At 46.3% G+C, this 22,102-nt stretch overlaps 1 protein-coding gene across 7 annotated transcripts in view; it reads left to right on the top strand.

The window, feature by feature from the left end:
- BDP1 (BDP1 general transcription factor IIIB subunit) overlaps window positions 1-22,102 on the top strand; it is a 79,249-nt gene that overhangs the window by 7,560 nt on the left and 49,587 nt on the right. For 6 of the 7 annotated variants that reach the window (XM_090038138.1, XM_090038135.1, XM_090038137.1 and 3 more), the window contains exons 2-10: window positions 5-554; window positions 9,117-9,226; window positions 11,019-11,066; window positions 11,517-11,660; window positions 12,214-12,347; window positions 15,838-15,932; window positions 17,077-17,131; window positions 17,789-17,932; window positions 19,795-20,403. In XM_090038138.1, the coding sequence (XP_089894264.1) occupies window positions 5-554; window positions 9,117-9,226; window positions 11,019-11,066; window positions 11,517-11,660; window positions 12,214-12,347; window positions 15,838-15,932; window positions 17,077-17,131; window positions 17,789-17,932; window positions 19,795-20,403 (1,889 nt within the window). The remainder of the gene's footprint in view (window positions 1-4; window positions 555-9,116; window positions 9,227-11,018; window positions 11,067-11,516; window positions 11,661-12,213; window positions 12,348-15,837; window positions 15,933-17,076; window positions 17,132-17,788; window positions 17,933-19,794; window positions 20,404-22,102) is intronic. The other variant, XM_090038136.1, reaches the window with a different exon arrangement.

Raw genomic sequence — 22,102 nt, 5'->3', positions numbered from 1 at the left:
GTAGAAATGAAAGGGCGGGTAGTGCAAGTGATGCTGGAGAAGCCATTAAACCTGCAGATGGACCTTTGCAGAGGAGAAAAAGAATATCCACTCTGCCTAACTTGGCAAAACCCAGAGTTACGGCTCTAACTGCACAACGGTCAGTATCAAAGCCTGCTCAAAAACAAGTACCTCAATCTGTCAGTGGCAACACTTCATGGAAGGAATCCTCTGCATCAGATAAGACCAATAGTGAAAGCTTTCCAAAGTCTCCCAATCTGCCTGAAAAGAAAACACCTGTCCCACAAGTGCCACAGTTTTCCCCACTTAAAAAATCACGAAGCAAAGAGCCAAATGCCAGTATAATTGCTCATAAAAATGATGAAACTCTACAGAAGAGCACGCTCTCCCCTCTCAAGGAGAGACCTACCCAAGGAAGATCAAAAGAAGATGAAATATCGCATGCAAAATGTACTCCAGCAAAAGAAAAACAAAGGTGCTCAGATCGTGAAAGGATCCTTAAAGCCCAGAAGCTGAGAGAGATGCTCAAAGAAGAGCTGAGGAAAGAAAAACTGGTAAGGTCTTAAGTTGGTTGGTACTGACGGTGAAGAGGAAACAGAAAGGGGGATAGTATCTTCCTGATCACTGTGGCCCATCTCCTGTCTGTAGTAGTGTTGTCATGTTATTGGGAAGTCAGCAGCATGGTGGTGCCAGCGGCTGCATGGTAATCCCTCATGGGGATAGTACCTCCTGTGCCATTAAGGAGAGAGTGGTGCTGATGGCTCTTGTATTAAGTTGTTCTGAGGCAGTGGCAATGCTGTTCCCTCCCAGCGCACCTCATGTTGCATACCATTCACTTCTTGAGGTTTTGTTTCCACAAGTGGATCTTTATGTTGTCATAATGACAGCTATTTTTATAATGTGTTTTTCATCATTTGACTGATACAAGGTTGGAATGCTCTTGGAGGCTACAATTTAGAATTCCTGGGTTTGGTTCTCAATTTGATTCTGTTCTTTGACATTGGACAACTTGTTACATCAGCTTATTCACTTAGCTTTAAAGTGGTTGTTATTGGATACATTATGGGAAATTCAGAGCACTTCACAAATATTAAACCTAATGATATTTTAATAAGGACAGAATGCATCAGCACAAAATACAGTATTTATGTACATAGCAAAAAAGGGCAAACATGAGAAGAAAAAGGCATGAATTGTCCTTTTTAAATGAACAAATCAACTTGGAAAGTAGTCTTTAAAAATGTGATTTAGGTACTACATCAATGTTTAATTGATCCCCAAAATGGTACATAGAATCATAGAAAACTGGGGTTGGAAGGGACCTCAGGAGGTCATCTAGTCCAAACCCCTGTTCAAAGCAGGACCAGCCCCAACTAGATGATTCTAGCCAAGGCTTTATGTAGCTGGGTCTTAAAAACTTTTCTGGGTAACCTGTTTCAATGCTTTACTACCTTTCTCATGAGAGAGTTTATCTTAATATCTAACCTAAACTTACCTTGCTGCAACTTGAGACCATTGCTCCTTGTTCTGTCATCTGCCACCACTGAGAACAGTCTAGCTCAGGGGCGGGCAATTATTTTGGGCGGAGGGCCGCTTACTGAGTTTTGGCAAGCCATCGAGGGCCACATGAGAGGCAGCGAGGGGCAGATAAATATTAATTTCTACATTTTTTAGGGTCCCATGCGCCGGATAGAATAGCTTGGCGGGCTGCATCTGGCCTGTGGGCCACATTTTGCCCACCCTGGTTTAGCTCTATCCTCTCTGGAACCCTACTCAGGCAGTTGAAGGCTGCTGTTAAATCCCCCCTCAGTCTTCTCTTGTGCAGACTAAATAACGCCAGATCTCTCATCCTCTCTTCAGAAGTCATGTGGCCTAGTCCCCTAACTATTTTCGTTGCCCTCTGCTGGACTCTCTTCAATATGGCCACATCCTTTTTGTAGTGGGGTCCCAAAACCGGACAGAGGACTCCAGATATGACTTTACCAGTGCAGAATAGATGGAAATATTCACTTCCCTTGATCTGCTGACAGTGTTCCTACCAGTATGCCATTGGTTGTTTTGGCAATGAGGCCATACTGTTGGCTCATATTCAGCTTACTGTCTGCTGTTACCTCCAGGTCTTTTTCTGCAGAGAGATGTAATAATGGACTTCAGGGCTACAAGTACTACTTGAAAAAACTTTTCATAGATTTCATAGACATTAGGGCTGGAAGGGACCTCAGGAGATCATTGAGTCCAGCCCCCTCCCAAAGGGCAGGAAGTCAGCTGGGGTCATAGGATCCCAGCAAGATAAGCATCCAATTTACTCTTGAAGGTGTTCAATGTAGGTGCTTGAACCACCTCCGCTGGCAGACTGTTCCAGACCTTGGGGGCTTGGACAGTAAAGAAATTCTTCCTTATGTCCAGCCTGAAACGGTCTTGCAGGAGTTTGTGACCGTTCGACTTCGTCATCCCTTGGGGCACTCTGAACAAACTTTCCCCCAGATCCTGGTGGTCACCCTGATGAACTTATAGGTGGCCATCAGATCACCCCTGAGCCTACGCTTTTCCAGGCTAAAGAGTCCCATGGCTCTCAGCCTGTCATCATAAGATCTGTTTTCCTGACCTCTGATCATGCGCGTGGCTCTCCTCTGGACTCTCTCAAGCTTCTCCACATCCTTTTTGAATTGTGGAGCCCAAAACTGGACGCAGTACTCCAGCTGCGGCCTCACCAAGGCCGAGTACAAGGGGAGAATGATGTCCCGGGATTTCCTCGAGAAGCATCTATGGATGCAAGCCAGCGTTTTGGTCGCTTTACTAGCCGCCGCATTGCGTTGCAGGCTCATGTTCATCTTGTGGTCAATGATGACCCCCAAGTCTCTTTCTTCTGTAGTGCTATCCAACGTAGCACTGCCGAGCCTATAAGGATGCTGCAGGTTTTTCCTCCCAAGGTGGAGAACCTTGCATTTTTCGGTGTTAAACACCATCAGGTTCTCGTCCCCCCCATTTGCTGAGTTTGTCCAGGTCAGCCTGGATCACCCGCCTGTCTTCTGGCGTGGATGCTTTGCCCCAAAGTTTGGTGTCATCGGCGAACTTGGCCAGTCCACTCCTGACTCCAATGTCCACATCATTAATGAAGATGTTGAACAATATGGATCCCAGGACAGAGCCTTGAGGGACCCCACTGGTCACAGGGCACCACGATGAGTGACTGCCATTGATTACAACCCTCTGGGTCTGACCACGGAGCCAGTTTCCCAGCCAGCAGATCATGGTGGAGCCAAGGCCACAACTGGCCAGTTTGGCCAAGAGGTGATCGTGGGATACCAGATCAAAGGCTTTTTTGAAGTCAAGATATATGACATCAATCTCTTCTCCCTTGTCCAGGTGATAGGTCACCTGGTCATAGAAGGAAATGAGATTGGTCAAACAAGACCTACCCGCAAGAAACCCGTGCTGGCTATCCCTTAGGATGTTAGCCTGGGCCAGTCCCTCAAGGATGGCCTCCTTAATAAATTTTTCTAAGATCTTCCCCAGGATAGAAGTCAGGCTAATGGGCCTGTAGTTAGCCAGATCCACTCTCCTCCCTTTCTTGAAGATCGGCACCACATTGGCCTTCTTCCAGTCTTCTGGCACTACACCAGAGCGCCAGGAGTTTTCAAAGATCTGTGCCAGGGCCTGGGCTATGACTCTCGCCAGCTCCTTGAGTACCCTGGGGTGCAGATTGTCAGGGCCAGCTGACTTGAAGGTATCCAGCTTCTCAAGGTGTTCCTTCACGAGGTCAGCATTTATAGAGGGTAGGGGATCCCCATCACCCGGATCTCCCTGTCTCATAGCAGGCATGGGCATCCCGTGGGACTGATGAAAGACTGACGCAAAGTACCTATTTAATAGGTTGGCTTTTTCCTGGGCGTCAGTTGTCAGTTGCCCCATCTGGTTTAGCAGGGGTCCAACGTTGCCCTTGCTTTTCCTCCGGCTCCCCACATATCTGAAAAAGGACTTTTTATTGTCCTTGATGCTTGAAGCTAGTTGGAGTTCAGTTGCAGCCTTGGCTTTCCTGGTTTGCTCCCTGCAGGACCGGACCAGTGCAGAATAATCCTCTTTGTAGGTGAATCTCATCCTCCATCCTTTGTAGGCTTTCCTTTTTAGCCGCAGGAGGCCTGCTAGGTCCCTGGAGAGCCAGGAGGGCTGCTGTGCCTTCTTGCTGCCTTTCCTCCATGTTGGAATAGATTTAGCTTGTGCATTGAGGATCGCTTTCTTGAGAAGCAACCACTCTTCTTGAACTCCCATCTCCCTGGGGTCACGGTCCCTGAGGGCCTGACCGACAAGCCTCTTGAGCTTGTCAGAGTTGGCTTTTCTGAAGTCAAGGACTTCCATGTTGCTGACTGACTTGCCAGCTTTACGGCAGATGGTGAAGGTGATCAGCTCGTGGTCGCTGTCACCCAGCTTCCCATCGATCATTAGGTCGCCGATTAGGTCGTCCCCCGTAGCCAGTACCAGGTCGAGCAGCACTTTGCCTCTCGTTGGCCCATAGACTTCTTGAGTCAGGTAGAGGTCATCCATGCACGAGAGAAAGCTTTGCGACCGCTTGGATTTTGCTGAGTGATCTTCCCAGGAGATGTCTGGGTAATTGAAGTCACCCATGATAACCAAGATCCTGGAGCAAGCGGCCTCAGTCAGTTCCGGGGCGAACTCCTGGTCAAGCTCAGGACTTTGAGCGGGAGGTCTGTAGTAGACTCCCACCGTTGTGTCCCCTGTGCCGTTTTTCCCACGAATTTTTACCCAGAGGGTCTCTAGCTGTCCATGCTGGTCGCCAACATCAGCTTGCAGGGACATGTAGCTTTCCTTCACATAGAGAGCTATACCCCTGCCCTTTTTGTCAACACGATCCCTCCTGTACAGGGTATAGCCCTCTATACCCGTGGTCCAGTCATGGGTGGAGTCCCACTAGGTCTCTGTTATCCCAATGACGTCATAATTCTTTGTACTGAGCAGGAGGACAAGCTCCTCCTGCTTGTTACCCAGGCTCCTGGCATTAGTGTACAGGCAGGCAAGTGTCCCCTTAGGGGCTCTTGCCTTGCCCACAGATTGTGCCAGGGCTGGGGCAGGGGTGGGCTCCCTTAAGTGCCTTGGTCTGCTGGCTTTGCAAGGGTCGCTCAGTGGGCCAGCAGTGGCAGTCATCCCCCCATCCCCCAGCGGGCTTAGTTTAAAGCCCGGTGGAGCAGGTCAGCCAGCCTGGCTGAGAAGAGCCTCCTCCCCAGGGGAGAGAGGTGGAGGCCATCTCTTCCCAGCAGCTCGCTGCCTCTCTCGCCAAAGAGTGGGCTGTGGTCGTGGAAGCCAAAGCCTTCCCAATGACACCAGCTCCGCAGTCTTTGGTTCACTGCATGGATCCTCCTCTCCCTCCTCAGCCCATAGCCTGAGACTGGGAGGATTGATGAATACACCACCTGAGCTCCCAGACCCCTAAGCCCCGCTCCCAAATCCCTGTAGTGCCTCATGACCTGGCTGGGGGTGCTCCGAGCCGTGTCATTGGTGCCCACGTGAATAAGAAGCATGGGGTAGTGGTCTGTGGGCCGGAGGAGCTCTGGGATCCTCTCCGCAATGTCTCGGATGTGGGCCCCCGGGAAGCAGCAGACTTCCCGGGCTAAGGGGTCGGGGCGGCAGATTGCCCCCTCAGTGCCCCGCAGGATGGAGTCTCGCCCAACAAACACCTTTTGCTTTGACTTGGGGAGGGCGGGGCCAGTAGCTGTGGTTGAGCCTGGGTTGCCTGCGGGAGCCGGCAACTGAGCAGGCTCTGCTGGGGCTGCAAGAGGTGCGAACCTGTTGCTAAGCTCTGGCGAGGGAGGGGCCTTGGTGTGGCGGGTCTTAGGGCCCTTGACCACCTTGGTCCATGCCCCTGTCTGGGCAGAGCGGGAAGTCCCAGAGTCCTCCTTAGTCCTGGAGGCAGACGGTGCTCTACCCTGCAGCTCCCGGGGGGAGAAGGGCCTGGCAGTAGGAGTCTCTCTCCTGCTCGCAGTCCCTGATGGCACGCAGTCTCTGGACTGTGGCCTGGAGCTCCTCCAGCTGGCGCGTCAGAGACCCCAGTAGGGAGCAGTCCCCGCAAGGGGAGGTGGCCATGCTCCCGGGCCCCAGAGCCTGAAAAAGGGACAGGCAGCCCTCGCAGCCAAGAGCCAGGGGCTCCGTCTGCGTGGAGCCCGGAACCATGGGCTCCGTCTGGGTGGCTGTCTCTGTGGTGCCCAGTGGAGGGGCCATAGAGCCCGAGGGGACCCTCGGGGTGCGGCGCGTGCCCATCCGTGTCATGCCTCTGGTAGGCTGGCTATGGCTGGGGCTGACTACTCTGCGGGGGTCACAGGCAGGGTCTCGTGCCCTCCCACGCCCTCCCCTGCGTGAACTCCGCGCTAACTCGAGTGCCTGTTTACGCAGCCTGTTCGCGCGGCTCCGGTCGCGGGGCTCCCTGGGGGGCTGGGCCAAGTGGAGGCCCGGGCGGGGGCTTGACCCGGCCGGGCTCCACGCAGCCGGCCTCCTCCCAGGGAGCGAGGAGTTAACCCCTTCGCACCATGAGCCCGCTTACCTCCGTCTGTGCTGGGGGTCGGCAGGGGGCTCCGTGGCTGCTGAGGGGGTGTCTGGGGGGCTTTGGGGGAGCGGGGTCGCAGCAGGCTTCACCCGCGCGTCTCTCACTGCTCCGGAGCCTAACTGAGCCTTTTTTTCTTTTTTTCCCCCTGTTTGGCGGGCCCTTTTAAACTGCGTGCATGCACAGTGGGCCTGCCGTTGGGGAACTCTGGTTTCTCAGGCCGGGGGGCCCTGCTCGGGATTTGGGGGGCCCTGCCCTACAGGAGGGGGACTGGTGAGTACCCCACTCTTTCTCTTGTCACCCCCTGGGGGCTGGGCCAAGTAGGGGCCTGGGCGGGGGCTTGACCCCGGCGGGCACCAGGCAGCGGCCTCCTCTCAGGCAGCGAGGAGTTAACCCCTTCCCACCACGAGCCTGCTTACCTGTGGCTGTGCTGGGGGTCGGCAGGGGGCTCCGCGGCTGCTGAGGGGGTGTCTGGGGGGCTTCGGGAGAGCGCGGGCGCAGTGGACTTCACCCGCGCGTCTCTCACCGCTCTGGAGCCTAACTGAGACCGCTCCGGAGCCTAAATAATTATTGATTATGTCCCTTGGTAAAAGTTTAAATAAATGTTTGATGGAAACCCAAAAGCTAAGTTTGCCACTTTATCTGGAGTTAGGCAAAAATGTAATATAAAGTGCATCTAACTCCTAGAACAGGTGTTTTCAACCTTTTTTTAACAACTATACTCCTGGGCACGTGGCGGGTGCATGCCCCTGGGTCTGTGTGAAGGGCATGGGCAGGCTGGGGCTGGGGCTGTGCTGGGCTGTTCCGGGGGGTGGGGGTGGGGGGAGCTGGGTTGGGCTGTGCTCTGGGCAGGTGATGGTGGTGCTGGGAGGGGGGCTACTGCAGGGGGTTGCAGCCATCCCAGAATTCACTGTGGCTCCCTCCCTGAACCCTGCTCCCAGCACAGCCCGACCCAGCACCCTGAACTGGGAACAGCCCAGTGCTCCCCTGGCCCCAGCCCACATTGGCCCCAGCCTGCCATGCCCTTTTTGCAGATCTGGCGACACGGGCCCCCAATAACCTCCCAGGGTGCCTGCAGTGGCGGGAGCTGGCCCCCTTCCCTGCACCCCCTTGGTGAGCCTCTTGTACGGCTGTCCTGGCTAGGCAGTGTCTGCCCCTGCTCCAGCCCCACTCCCTCCCTTACTGTGGGAGCCTATGGGAGCAGGGCTGTGTGGGTGGGCTGTAGCCCCCCAGCCCCCTCCCAGTGCCACCACCACCCACCCCGAGCACAGCCAGGCTCAGCCCCCACCAGGAAGAGCCCAGTGTGGCCCCAGCCTCTCCTTCCCAGTGTGCATAGTGCCAGGAGCCCCCCCTCACTCCCCCCCCAGTGGCTCAGTCCCCTGCCTTGGCTGGGCTGGGCAGCCCCTGCCTCACTTCCTTCCCTCAGCAACAGACTTACTGCTGGACCAGGCTGCTTTTCATGTGACCAAGCTGCATCCTGGCCACCCATGTGTTCTGCTGTGGCTGTGCACCTGCACACGGAGTTCTGCGTATTCCCTGTGACCCTTTTAAGTATCCCTAGGGCTATGGATACTGCTGGTTGACAACCACCGACCTAGAGTATAGCAGTTTTCAGTCATTTTGCGTTTGTTGCCAGTATGCTTTGAATTAGAGTAGAGGTGATTATGCTTTGAGTAGAGGTGCACCAAATACATCAGTCCATATTGTTTCGGCACTGAATGTCAGTATGTTGCTGGAAAATGCCACTTACATGCACATAGCCACAGCATGCATGTGGTCAGCTTGGCAGCTTGGATAGCAGCATCTGGCTGGTAAGTCTGTTGGTGGGGGCAGGGAAGGGGTGTGGGGTGGGGCAGATCGAGGCTCCTGTGGTGGAGGGAGTGGTGTTGGGACACGGGCAGATGCTGCCCAGCCCCCCCGCTGGGAAGAGCCCAACACTGCCTGCAGCAGAAACCCGTCCTCTTGCTGCACACAGATTCGGGGGGCACATGCTCCCCATGCCTACCCCAGGGGTGCACACAACAGTGGAAGTCCCACCCCGGACAAGCTGCTCATGGCTCTATCCTGCACCTTGCCCTGATTTGGCTGGGCAGTGCCTGTGCCTGCAACTGCCCCAGCCTCACTCTCTCCTTCACAATATGAACCTTAATCTACGCCCCCACCCCAATGCCCCTTTCCCCCACAACCGACTTACCAGTTGGATACTGCCCTCTATGCTGCCAGTCTGCATATCAACAGTTGGATCAGTATCGGCTGATATGGCTTGTTAATAATCGGCCATTGATCTCGGTTAAAAAATTCTTTATCAGTGCACCCCTAATTATGAGACTGCGTTCTTCCCTCGTAAGAGCCTAGAAATCTCTCCAAAACCCAGTAGGAATTGCTTTCTTCGCAAGAATTAAGGAGCACTGTAAAATGAAAAATTACTGTAGCTTTAGATTAAATTTAGACAAGACATCGCTTCTCGGCCTCTTGAAGGCTCAGATCGAGCGAAAACATTTATTTAAAAGGTAAAAGTACTTGTGTGACTATTATAAGCAAAATATATGATTTTTTTCATATGTAGAAACATGGGAAATCCAGACAGAAGGTGGTTGAAGGTGTCACTGCAGCAGATCGTTCCAAAATGACCATGAGAGACTTGATATACTTCCTGCCACAAAACAATCCCATGAAGTAAGTAATCTTTTTCCCTTCCTCATTGCATTATTTTTCTCTGTAGTAATTTAATCTGTATGAGATGCAGCAAAAGCCATGTTATCCGGCACTTCACAAACAGACATGCTCTATTAACCAGCATGTCAGTTGACATGGCAAAAGCAAAACCAAAAGTGTCCTACCATGGCACTTCCGGTTTCGCTGATCCGCCACAGCTTGGGGCAAAGTAGTCTGTGCTGCTGAGCCCCCACAGCCTGGGGCAAAGCAGCCTGTCACCCAGCATACTGACCTGGCAGGAACGGTGGCAGCGTGAACAGGCAAAGACGCCTGTTTGGGCCTCTCTGGTAACCAGCATATTTGGTTATTTGGCACCCACCGTGCCCCATGGGTGCGGATGACAGAGCTTTTGTTGTATACTCTTAGATCAGTCCTTAAGTCTACAGTCTTGTTTATCCTTAGAACAGAAACCGCGCAGTGACACGTTAAGCTTTCACATGCTGCATTTCTATTTCCTGCTGAGTATTCAAATCAGGAGGTGGGCTTGCATTCCAGGTCCTGCATGAACATATAAAGCAATAATTCTTAAACAGGGTGCCATGTCATCTTGGTGTGCTGTGAGCACCTTTTAAGGGTACCATGCAATATTAGTACTATTAGGCATGTAAATACCTGCACATGATTCACAAGATAAATTCAGAGATTTCAAATACAAATCTGTAGTGTCAAAACTGTTCTGACCTCTTACGGTCTTTCAGAGTTCTTTGCAACAGGAGAATTGCTCTATGTAAGACCAGAGAGAGAGAGAGAGAGAGAGTGTGTGTGTGTGTGGTGGAGGGGGAGGGGGGTGACGATTATTCTCTTTGAACAAATGTGTGGTGGATCAGTAAGTATTATTGTGTCTTTTGCGTTAGCACCAGATAGCACTAAGGGATCATTTAAACATAATTAACCATTAAATGGGGTGAAATACAAAAAAACATATCAGTTCAACTAAAGTCTAGCTTTATTAATACAACAAACGTTATCTTAGCAGTTTCTATATACAGAGAGAAAATGTGTTTAGTTCAATGGTCTCGCCCAATCCCAGATGTTAGTCTGCCCAGCAGAGGTGACCAATTAGTTCCTGAAGGCAGAGGGTGTGTCCTCATTTGGGACAACCCAGGCAGGTATTGAAGGCTAGATTTATGATAACATACAGTTAACTTTCTCACTGCCTGCTTCTTTGCTTTTCTTCAACTTCACTCCTCTGACTCTTTATTTGTGGGTACTGTTGACTGGTTTTCCTGCAGTGGGCATACTGGCCATATTTTATCCTCTCTGCATAGTTGTTTGTTCCCACAGACCCATCACATATATACCTCTTAATTTGGTCTTTTTCTAGTGTCTTAGTCTGGGCATTGTCCATTGACCTCCTCTTCTCACCTTCCATTAACATATCCAATTGTTTCATCCCTCTGAGTAGTGCCAAGTTCAGTTAATTTGAGCTGGTAACAAGGCTTTTACTATGTTAAGTTAGAAAAACTTTTCACAGTAATAAAAAGGAAAAAACAAAATATGAGCAAGCTCAAGGCCATAAGCTTGTGTGTGAGAGTCTATAAACTGGAAGAATAGCTCAAGGGCAGCTGATATTGCAGACACCGCTAAAATGAAAAGTTCACATAATAATGAGGCCTATACAAAAAAATTAAACAATGGATAAATAAGGCAAAATATAAAAGAAGATTTTAAATAATACTATAATTCACCATTCAGACAAGCAACCTTAAGCATAAACGTTACAAGCTACCCTAACACTTGTATTCTTTAATAGGTCTTCACTAATAGACGAAAAAACTTCTGCATCAAGCCAAATGAAAGAGTAAGTCTGTGTGTTTCCAGTCTCTTGGTCTGCTAGTTTCTAGTGGACTGTTCTGATAAATTTATTTCTGTAAGTAAGCAATTTTTATTTATTATTTGCCAAGGAACAGAATATAAAGAGCTAGCTGTTCAGTTACAGTTCTTGAAATAGATTACCTTATTTGTGGTAATATTTTGTTTTTAATAATAATTTTGAGAGAGGGAGTGTGTAATTCAAAGAAGGTTACTGTAGCCTATTGTCAATATAAGGTTTATTTGTAGTTTTGACCATTGCTATGGGGTTCAGCAATCCATTTATGTTGCATCAGATTATGGAATTCTCTTCACTTTGTCAAATATTTATAGAATTTCTTGGTGAATGACTAATATGGAGTAATCTAGTAGATCCATACCAGTTGGTGAAAACAGCTTGCTTGGTCTATGTTGAACATTTAATCTTTCAAATCTGTAGATCAGAAGAGAGGAGTGCTCCTGTTCCTGAAGATGAAGAGGAAGTTGCTCAGGCAGAGGATGAGGAGGAGAATCATGATGATCAGCTTCTAGTTCCTCGAGTAAAAGTGGCAGAAGATGGCTCAATTATTCTGGATGAAGAAAGGTACAAGATTCTGTGACAGAATCCATTACAGTAAATAATTCAGAATTACTATCAGCCTTCCAGAATGAAACCAGGAGAAATGGCTGGCAGAAATTGCATTGTTTGGCTTCTCAACTCCACATAAGAATATTAGTTCCATGTTGCAATATCAGATTGTGAATTTTCCATGATACATTTTTAGAGTGAGGATTTTGTTGGTAAATTCTTTTAGAGCTCTCCTGGTAAAGAAATTTGAAGTGGAGCCAGTGGGAGATGAAAAATTGTTTTGTGTGGCTTTGCAAAAGAGTTTTCTGGAAAGTTTAGCCATGATTGGACTCTTCAAGTTCTGTTTGCTAATTGTCTGTGCTATATATTATTAACATTATATAGATAGGAATCTAATTGTAATTTAATGAAGCTAATCTCATCAACTCCCCATCTACCTTAGGAGCCAAAGTATGAACTCCAAGTATGATAGAGAATTTAATTTTCAGGTTTTCAGTGAACACCAACTGTACCTTCATTGTTCCTAATTGCACTTAAAATATTTTCTGACTTCTCTGTTCTCTTTCAGTTTAACAGTGGAAGTTTTAAGGACTAAAGGGCCAAGTGTTGTAGAAGACAATGATCCTATTTTTGAGCGTGGCTCTACAACTACATATTCCAGTTTTAGGAAAAGCTTTTACACCAAGCCATGGTCAAATAAAGGTAACATATTCCTAATTTCAGTATTTTGAGTTTGTTGAAGACTGAGGTGGTCATCCTGTAAAAACTTATGCTTGTATAACCTGGCACAGTCTAGTAGTTTTGTAAATCTCAACAGCTACACCCTTGTGTATGAAGTTAAGTGTTTGCAGGACTAGGGGCATAATGAGCAGAAAAAATCCCAGGTGAAATGAGGAACTGGAAATCCATTTGCATTTAGTGCAAATCCAAAGTGCCAGTATGACATAAGGATGAAGATCATTTCAGAATTTGGTGTCATATTGGTGTCATAATGTACAAGCTGGAGACAATATAATGTGCGTTTCCTAATAACTCCTGCATGCAACCCTTATGGCATGTTATGAGGAATCCAGGTATTGGATTCTTTTTGACAGTGTATTTGCATGCTCCCTTTCCATCCACCTCCCTCTTTTTGACAAAAACATGTACTCACCTGCTAGAATTTGGCTGTTTGTTTTCAGCCTGGGTATATGGCACATAACAGCACTGAAAACTAAGAGTGCCTTTGAGAGCCTATGGGCTGAAGAATTAGTTCCTGATTCTTTTTTTTTTTGGTTTGTTTGTTAGAACTATGCTACTTTGTGAATGAAAAAATATATGTATACCATTTTGTTTCGTTTTGTTGTTGTATTCAGAATGGATAAAATGACTGCTGAAAATTCTGTGTAATTTTTAATCTGGTAGTCTGCAGAGCTAATGAAATCATTGTGTTCATTTAACTGTAAAATATGTAGGGTTTCACTGACAGTTTAATAGATATGTATTAATAACATTACTATTTCTCTGCATTTTGCCTCGTTAGTAATATTATTACTTAAAACGTAGTAGTAATACTAATTGTAAGACGAGATGAAGTAAATATTAAACTAATTGTACCAAATGACTTATCACTCAGGCTTCAGTGCATTGAAAGAAAAGGCTGTAAACTTCAATTTAACAGATACTGGTATGTTAGCTTATGATAATCTAGTTTGATATCAGCTCTCTATGTTGGTAGGTTTTAAAAGCTACAGCAATGAAATATAAGTACCCACATGCACATTCACAGAGTTCTCCACACTAGTTTCAGAAGGCTTGACTTGCAACATGATATTTAGCAAAATTTGTAAAATATTGGCAACTTGGCTGTAATTTTGAATCAAGAGTCACTAGGTACAGTTTTAATGGTTCAGCATGTAAGGGAGATCAGACTAGATGACTTAATGGCCCTGTGACAAGATTGGGCCCCAGGGGCAGCTCTGCGGCTCCCTGGTAGCCACTCAGCTCCTGCCCTGCTCCAGCTCCTTGGGTACCCTCTCTTTCCTCTTTCCTGCCATACCTTTGAAATAATTAGATTGCGAAAAGGGAGGCTGTCTCAGGGCCCCAGAATGAGCCTTCTTTTATTCTTGGTCCAGCAGGTCCTTCCTGGACCCAGCTGATCTCAGTCTTGCCCTCATGTATGAAGTGGGCCCTTCTTGGCCAAGTATGTGCCCCCCCGACACAAATTACCTTAAGGGCTAATCATGGCCACCTTCCACCCCTACAGCCACTTCCATGCCTTGCAGATGCTACTTTAAATTGACTACTGGGTCTGGTGGCCCTGTCTGATCCACTAATCCACCTAAGCCCAGAGTTTCTCAACCTATGGGCCACAACCCAAAACTGGGTTGCAAGGATATACAAAAGGGTTGCAAGCAAACTTTTAAAAATGGATTCTCCTTTAAAGGAGAAAAATGTGGGAAACCATGACTTTCTGCCTGCAAGGGACAAGCTTTCTTGGCTTAAGCCTACTCTGACTTCAGCCCTCCATTCTCAGGGTCCCTAGCTCCCATACGGTGGCTGTAGCCTTCTTTCAGCCCTTGGCCTTCTGGGCCCCTAACTGCAGCCTGGGCTGGTTCTGCTACTCCAGGCTTCTGCCCACAGGGTCTTTGACCCCAGGCCAGACTGCTCCTACTGATTTTGGCCCTTCTAGCCTCAGCCTGCTCCAGCTCTTGGTCCCTGACCCCAGGCTTGGCTGCCTGACCCTGGCTTTTACTCTCCCAGCCTTAGCCTAATGCAGCACACCAGCCTGGGCCCACTGGGCCCCTTACTCAACCCCAGGTCAGGCTGCCTGCTATGCATCCTTCTGTGGCCTCCAGACCTCCCCTGATGGTCACATTTGGTCCACTGATTTTAATAAGAACATAAGCATAACCCTACTGGCTATCTAACAAAACTCTCACCACACTAGGTCTTAACTTTCCTGCAAGCCATTACTCCCCTGTCCATTTTTTGGGAGCTCAGGATCTTCTTAGGTGCTGGTCAGTCCATCTTCTGCAGCCACCCTGCTCAGGAACCTCCTCTCCCTGCTGTCTGCAAGGCCAAACCAACCCTTTTTGCTCCTAGTGCTGGGGTTATGTGCCTCGGAGCACCACCTCTTCTGGTCAGGTGACCCTGAGTAAGCACAGGGGTTTCCTTTTGGGCTTAATGGTCAGCTTGCCTTTGCATCTGGCTCCTGCTCAGCTACTCACTGCAAATTTTCCTTAAAGTAACATGGAGCCAGGGGCTCCTGTTACAGGCCCCTTTGGCAGAAACTCTTTGAATGTATGAACTAATCTGTAGAATCATAGAAGATCAGGTTTGGGAGTGACCTCAGGAGGTCATCTAGCCCAACCCTCTGCTCAAAGCAGGACCATTGCTAACTAGATCATTCCAGCCAGGGCTTTGTCAAGCCTGGATTTAAAAACTTTCAAGGATGGAGAGTCCACTATCTCTCTAAGTAACTTGTTCCAGTGCTTCACCACCCTCCTAGTGAGAAAGTTCTTCCTAATATCCAACCTAACCTCCCTTGCTGCAAGTTGAGACCATTGCTCCTTGTTCTGTCATCACTGAGAACAGTCTAGCTCCATCCTCTTAAACTACCTGAAGGGTGGTTCCAAAGGCTGCTATCGAATCCCCTCTGTCTTTTCTTCTCCAAACTAAATAAGCCCAGTTTCCTCAACCTCTGCTTATAAATTTTGTGCTCCAGCCCCTGAACCAGAATTGGACAGAGTACTCCAGTGCCTCATTAGTGCAGAATAGAGTGGCATAAGTACTTCCTTCGATCTGCTGGCAATACTCCTACTAATGCAGCTCAGTATGCCATTAGCCTTCTTGGCAACAAGTGCACACTGCTGACTCATATCCAGTTTATTGTCCACTGTAACCCACAGGTCCTTTTCTGCAGAGTTGCTGCTCAGTCATTTAGCCCCCAGGCTGTACTTGTGCATGGGATTGTCCCATCCTAAGTGCAGGATTTTGCATTTGTCCTTCTTGAACTTCATGAGATTTCTTTTGGCCCAGTCCTCCAATTTGTCTAGGTCACTCTGAATCAAAAAAGCTGCTTTACAATTTAGCTCCATTTGTCTGAATATATTGGGCATCTGTCATTACTTTTAAAGGTGAAGTTTTTGGTATATAGATTAAAAAGAACAACTAGTCTTCAGTGCTTCTTTAAATAATTTTTTTTTCCCAGAAACTGATATGTTCTTCCTGGCCATCAGCATGGTAGGAACAGACTTCTCCCTGATTGGTCAGCTGTTTCCTCACAGAGCAAGATCAGAAATTAAGGTAAAAAAAAATGGAGACAATGAAATAACTGAAGCAACTGCTAGCATGTAATTATTTTTTCTGGTTTGTTTGCTTTTTTTTTTAGTCATCTGTTTGGTGTTAATAACTTTTGAAGCTAGATGTTTCTGCAGTAAAAATATTTATAGTATGTATGTATAGCAAATATTCAAAGTATAGCTCTGTTATATTTTGATATGATGGTGACCAGTTTACCTGCTGCTAATTTTGAAGAAATTATACAGTACAACCTCATTTTAGCAATCCCAGTAGGGGGAACAGATTTCTTTTTTCATTGTGACTAATTGTATTATGGTGTGAACACTGTTTAATTTTTCTCCCAGTCACCTGGCAGCTCATTATAATGAGGTTGTATTCTTAACTAACACTGACTTGATTTTACAACTTTGTTTTCTGGGCCAAACTTTGCGCTAGCTTAGTGGTTTTCAAACTTCTGTGGAGCCCTGGGGTTCCATGATGGGGCATTAGGGGTTCCGCAGAGAAATGGGTAAGGGCAAAGTGGGCTGGGAAGCGGTGTGCCGTCATGGCTAGGTCAGGTCTCATTGCTCTGTGGCAGCTCATGTGGCCCACAGAGCCAGGGTAGGGGTTCCATGAAAGAAAATGTTGTATGAAATGGTTTCATGAGTTGAGGAAGGTTTGAAAACCACTGCCATAGCTAAAGGTTGCCCTGGTTTGCTACATTTCAAAACATTTGTTATGCTATATCAAGGCTGTTCAACAGGCAACCTGCAGGTTCCATGTCACTTGTGAAAGGTTAAATTGAAGTCCCTGGGCTCCTTCCTGGCTGTCATTTCTGCACCCTCCTCCCTGAAAAAGAGTCTCCAGGGTTTCCCTCCCTCCAGCTTTTGTTTTTTGTCCCTGAACCAGGGGTTGGGGCAGTGCATCCCCATGGAGCTTGAAAAGCTGAGGGTGGGCCCAGGGTTGCATGAGTGTGGTGCAGTAGTGGGAGAAGTGCCAGCATGGGCATGAATTGCAGCCTTTTGTGGGTGGGTGAGGGTCCATGCAATTCAGTTCCCCACTAGTGTGGCCCTAAAGACGTGCAGCCCCTGGGTCTTAGAAGTTGGGACAGTCCTGTGCTATATAATTTGCTTGATGGAAGATTAATATAATTTTTCACTACCCCCAGAACAAGTTTAAACGTGAGGAAAAAACAAATGGATGGAGGATAGACAAAGCCTTCAGTAAGCTTTTTTTTTTTTTTTTTTAATTAAATGTTTGCTGTTCATTTGTTTTAGTCAATAAGTTAACGTTGGTATCAGTTGTTTCTTTAACTACTGCTTTGTACTTAAAATTTAGAAGCTATGCAAAGTTGGGAGTAAGAGTTTGATTTCAGGTCCAACACTCAGTAATTAGGTATATAATGTAAAGCTGATCATACTGATCTCTAGGGAAATAGAGGGCAAGCTACTTCAAACAGGCGCTGAGGATCTGTTAGTTATCAATTGTAGAGCGCTCTGAGAATCTTTAGTTGTAAAACTATGTATATATTTTATATATTACACAGAAGTAACGGTATGTCGTGGTCCCTAGCACATTGTCGTCCACAATTTGTAGTTGTGGTACAGATTGAATATTCATTGCTGCTTAATCGTTCAAGTGTTTAAATATGCAAGATTTGTTTTTCATTTCTGTTAAAAACTAAATTACAAAACTTGTGATTTTTTTTCCCCCCCCTTATTTCTGTACAAATACTGTTGGAAAAATATACAGAAAGATCAACTGACTGGGAAGAATATGAAATGTAATGGCTGATCCACTGAACTGTTTATTTCACAAAAGCAGAAACTTAGAGCATTTTATCAGTATTGACAGCTTTTCTCACTGTTTTATTTGGACAGAGGAAAAGCGGCCATTTGACTTCGAATTCTTTGCACAGCTGCTTGGGAAAGTTCTAGCAGATGAGGAAAAGAGGAAACAAAAGGTGATTAGAAGTCAAAGATCAAAAGAAAAGAAGCCACAAAAAGCTCGGAAAAAGGAAAAAGGTACTTTAAATATTTTTGTCAGTATTATTACTCTAGTGAAAGACTATACTATCTAGGCAGAAGATAGGGTAGGGTTGCACATCAGAAAGTAACTGGTTCAGAGAGGTGTAACCTTTTGTAGGCAACAGCTAGTTCATCAGATGCTAAACCTATCCAGGTTACTTTTGGTTTAGTCTCCTTAGTCTGTTTTTCAGTTGACCTGTTAATAAATAATTGAAGAGTTCTAATCGACCTGTTAATTATACCTTCACAGGCTGTTCATTAATTCATATTAAGATTTAGCCTCAGGCAGTCAAGGTCCTTTAATTTTGGTGTGGTTTATGTGATTGTTGATTTCTTCAGATGCTTTCCCATCCCCTGCTACTTGTGCAGGTGCCTCTAAACCTTTGCTGTGCAGCAGCTCCCTCATCCTCAGCTGCACTGTGCAGGCACAGTGAGCCTGATATCAAGGACCTCCTCCCTGATGTCAAGTTCCCTGAGCACCACAAATTTAAAAGTGGGTAGGCATTCAGCCAGTGCTCACATGCCTGCTTTTTAAAGGTCTGTGACATTGTGAGCCCTGACATCAGGGAAAGGCTCCCCAGTGTTGGGCTTATGGGATCCCAGATGTTTTATAAAGCAGGCATGCATCTGGGAGCCCTGGCTGCATGCCTGCTTTTTACATTCCCTGCTGTCTGTAGAAATGACACTTGTGGTATGGGAAGCTCCTCTCCCCAACTGCTTCACATTTGGAATGAGTGCAACCAGGGAACAGGGAACTTCCTACTTCCCTTTTCCACCCATGTTGATAGTCATGCATTTGGGGTCTGAGGAATTTGATGCTCCTGATTATTGCGTGACCTGTGATGCATGTGTGGCGCAGCAAATTGTGTAATTTGGGGAATGGGCATAACATTCCTCAGCCCCCAGTTGTGTGACTGACTTAATGTCTGCCAGCAGCCTAAGCTACTTAGTAAGATCATTATGTGAAGACTTGTTGGTAAGGCATAACAGAGAGCCTTGGAAAGTAGGATCTTAAAAATTTGAGTTTTCTTCAGATGCTTTATTACAAGCCCAAAGGCTGTGGGTATGAGTTACTGGAAATTAGGCTGCTTTGTTTCTGAATATGGCTATGGAATGAGTTGGGTGTATATTTTAATCCATGGTTGCATTTTCTCCATCCGTTATATACAGCTCTTGACTCTTATGCTGTATTTTTTTTAGATTTGTCTTATAATGGAGCAACACATCTAAAAAATATTAAAATAATGCAAATTAAAAACAAGGTACTTGATTTTTGTGAAGTATGTCAGACATTATCAAGATTTTTATGGTGATTAGGGCTGTTGGTGCCTAAGGTAGGTTGAGCTAAACTCATAAAATATTTAGTTTTTCTCTCTTAAATACAATCTAGTTACAAGTATGTGAGCTCTTAGGTGTTAGAATTAGAATACTATATAAAATGATTAAAATAAATAATGTATCAATTTTTTTTTCAGACTAGTATAGCTACAAGTAAGTAGTTTCTCTACAGTGGTAGCAAAAATTTTTTTTGGGCTGGGGGGAGCAAAAAGGGGAAATGGAAGAGGAAGGGAGACTTACTTTTACAGAGAAGAATTAAAAATAACAGCGTAAATGTTAGGCCTAAAAAGTGTAACAGCTTGTTTTAATTAAAAATGTTGCCCTTGCACTGCAATGAGGGTAGAAGAATATGTTTTACTCCCAGGGAGAACTTGGCCTTTGGTGTTGCCGCTGTGAGGATTTCCCATTTCTTTGTGGTCCTACTGCTGTATCTGGCAAAATATCAACGATGCCAGTAGACTTTTAAATAAATTCATAGATTTTAATACTTGTATATTTACCTGGAACTGTACTGTCTCTAGTAGCTCACGCTGAGAATGAAAAAGCTGCTAATGAACAAGATCATGAGGATGTCGGAATTTCTGATGCAGAAACTGAAGTGGATGCTGTGACAGCTGAGAAGGAGAATGAAGAATCTTTGAATGTTTTGGAACCAGCAGAAGGGCAGCTCCTGTCAGAGCCAGGGGTAACCAAAAAGAAAAGAAAACAGAAGAAAAGAAATTCTGAAAAGGAACTTCAGAAACTTGCTGATGCAGAAACAGGAGTTGATGCTGTGACAGCTGAGAGAGACGATGAAGAAACTGTAAATATTTCTGAACCAGTGGATGAACAGATTGCATCTGAGCTAGTGGTACCAAAAAAGAAAAGAAAGCGGAAGAAGAAAAATCTTGAAAAGGAACTTGAGAATCTTTCTGATGTGGAAACAGGAGTTGATACTTTGATAGCTGAAAAAGAGAATGAGGATTCTTTGAATCCTTCTGAGCTGACAGAAGAACAGATCACATCGGAGCCTACGGTAAAAAGGAAAAGAAAACAAAAGAAGAAGAATTCTGATCAGGGCATGGAGACTCTTGCGAAAGAGACAGCAGTTATTTTTAAACCAGCTAAGGGAGAAAAATCCAGCAGGAAACGTAAGCAGCTGAACTGTTCAAATACCATTCTTTCTGCTGTTGGTGGTATTGTTCTCGTATGCTGTTTGTATTGTCCTGCCTGCAGATGCTCTTATACTTTTTAGATGATGAAAGTACTTTCATTCTGGGTACATGTATAGTATTAAAAGTGTGTGTGTGTGTGTAATATCACAAGAAGTAAGCCTTTTGTAGAATAAGAACGTTGTAAATATGTTCATTCAAATCTAGTCTTGCCAGTTACCATCCTCTTAGCTTACTACCTCTTATCTAATGTACTTTTTTGCCGGAGGTGTAGGAGAACCGTGTGGCTTTTTGTACTGGGCTTAGGAAATCTACAAGGCAAAGTAGGGAAGAGTTTCACAGCTGAGAGTCTCTCCCAAAAGAATGCCAGACAGCTAGTTCCCTCCTTTCTTAAATTAGTGATTTGGGATTATTTGTGCTGAATTTCCATTTTACTGCACAAACTGTTTTTTGTATGGCATCCAGGGGCACCAAGTTATTACGGGTTTATAGGTAAAAGTGCTTTGAATTGTCTCTGGAAACAAAATGGAATGCCTCACACTGGGCTGAACTCAGCCATTAGCCCCTCTCTGGGGAACTTGCTCCTGTTGTCACTTGTGGGGGTTGGCCCATGTGCTGCCCTTCAGGCCGCCCTTGCAACCCTACTCAGTACAACCCCAGTGCAGCCCTTCATATCACCCCTGCAACCCTACCACACACACACACTCCTTCAGGCACCCCTGTGCAGGCCCTTCTATACACTTTCACCCCCTCACTGGGGCCCCTTTCTGCCTCCTCACTGGGGCCAATTCTAGACCAGTACCACGTAGAGTAGGGCTGCTCGAGTGACCTGAAGGGCTATGTGTGGACTGGCTGCAGTGGGAGCAGTTAAGCCTGATGGCTCAAGGGGGCTGCTCATGGAGCATGGTGGGTTGCAAGTGGCCCAGTGAGGGGCAGGATGAATGAGGCCCTGTGAGACGGGGCGAAGTGCAAGAGTGGAGTGCTAGAGGTCCAGCAAGGGACAGAGGTTAGCCTGACCTCCGGCCAGAGCTGTTATCAATTTGCGATGCCATCTGCAAGGCATGAGACACAGGTGTGGGGAGTGGTATGGAGCCTTGTACAGTGCCCTAGGCATTGGGGCATTTAATGGGTAGCCTACCGCACTTACCATCTAGTTTATTACACCAAGTTGTGGCAGGAAAGACAGGGTGGGCTGCCCGACGTTAAAATCCAGTCCTGGGATGGCCCCCTGTCATAGATACTCATGGAATTTGGCCCCAAATCTGAATTTCATGTTATTTAACAAACTTTAAACAGCTGCTCATTAAAAAATACAAAATGAATGGGAAGGGTTGGAGGTGAGTATATTCAACTGAGATTTTAAGATATAGTCCTCATTTTAGAAATGTTTGTAATGTAAGACTTGCATCATTATATTTAATGCGAGAGATGAAAAGTGTAATTATCTTGAAATTCCAAATCAAATAACTGCAAAAAGAAGCAGGTGACATGAATGAAAGTAAATACAACCTAGATGAATTTTCATTAATATAGTTAATGAGATGCTTAAATATTTTTTTAAATGTCTTTGCCCTTTTTCATGTATAATTAAGACTCCAAAACCTGAAAAGTGAGAGTGGCTTTCAGAAGAAGGTTTATTTGATACATTTGACATTTACTCAATTGGGAGGTGTTCATC

This window comes from Crocodylus siamensis, chromosome 3 (genome assembly GCF_052110815.1).
Source record: "Crocodylus siamensis isolate JL-2025a chromosome 3, ASM5211081v1, whole genome shotgun sequence".
NCBI lineage: Eukaryota > Metazoa > Chordata > Crocodylia > Crocodylidae > Crocodylus > Crocodylus siamensis.
This window is presented reverse-complemented; position numbering and strand designations above follow the sequence as displayed.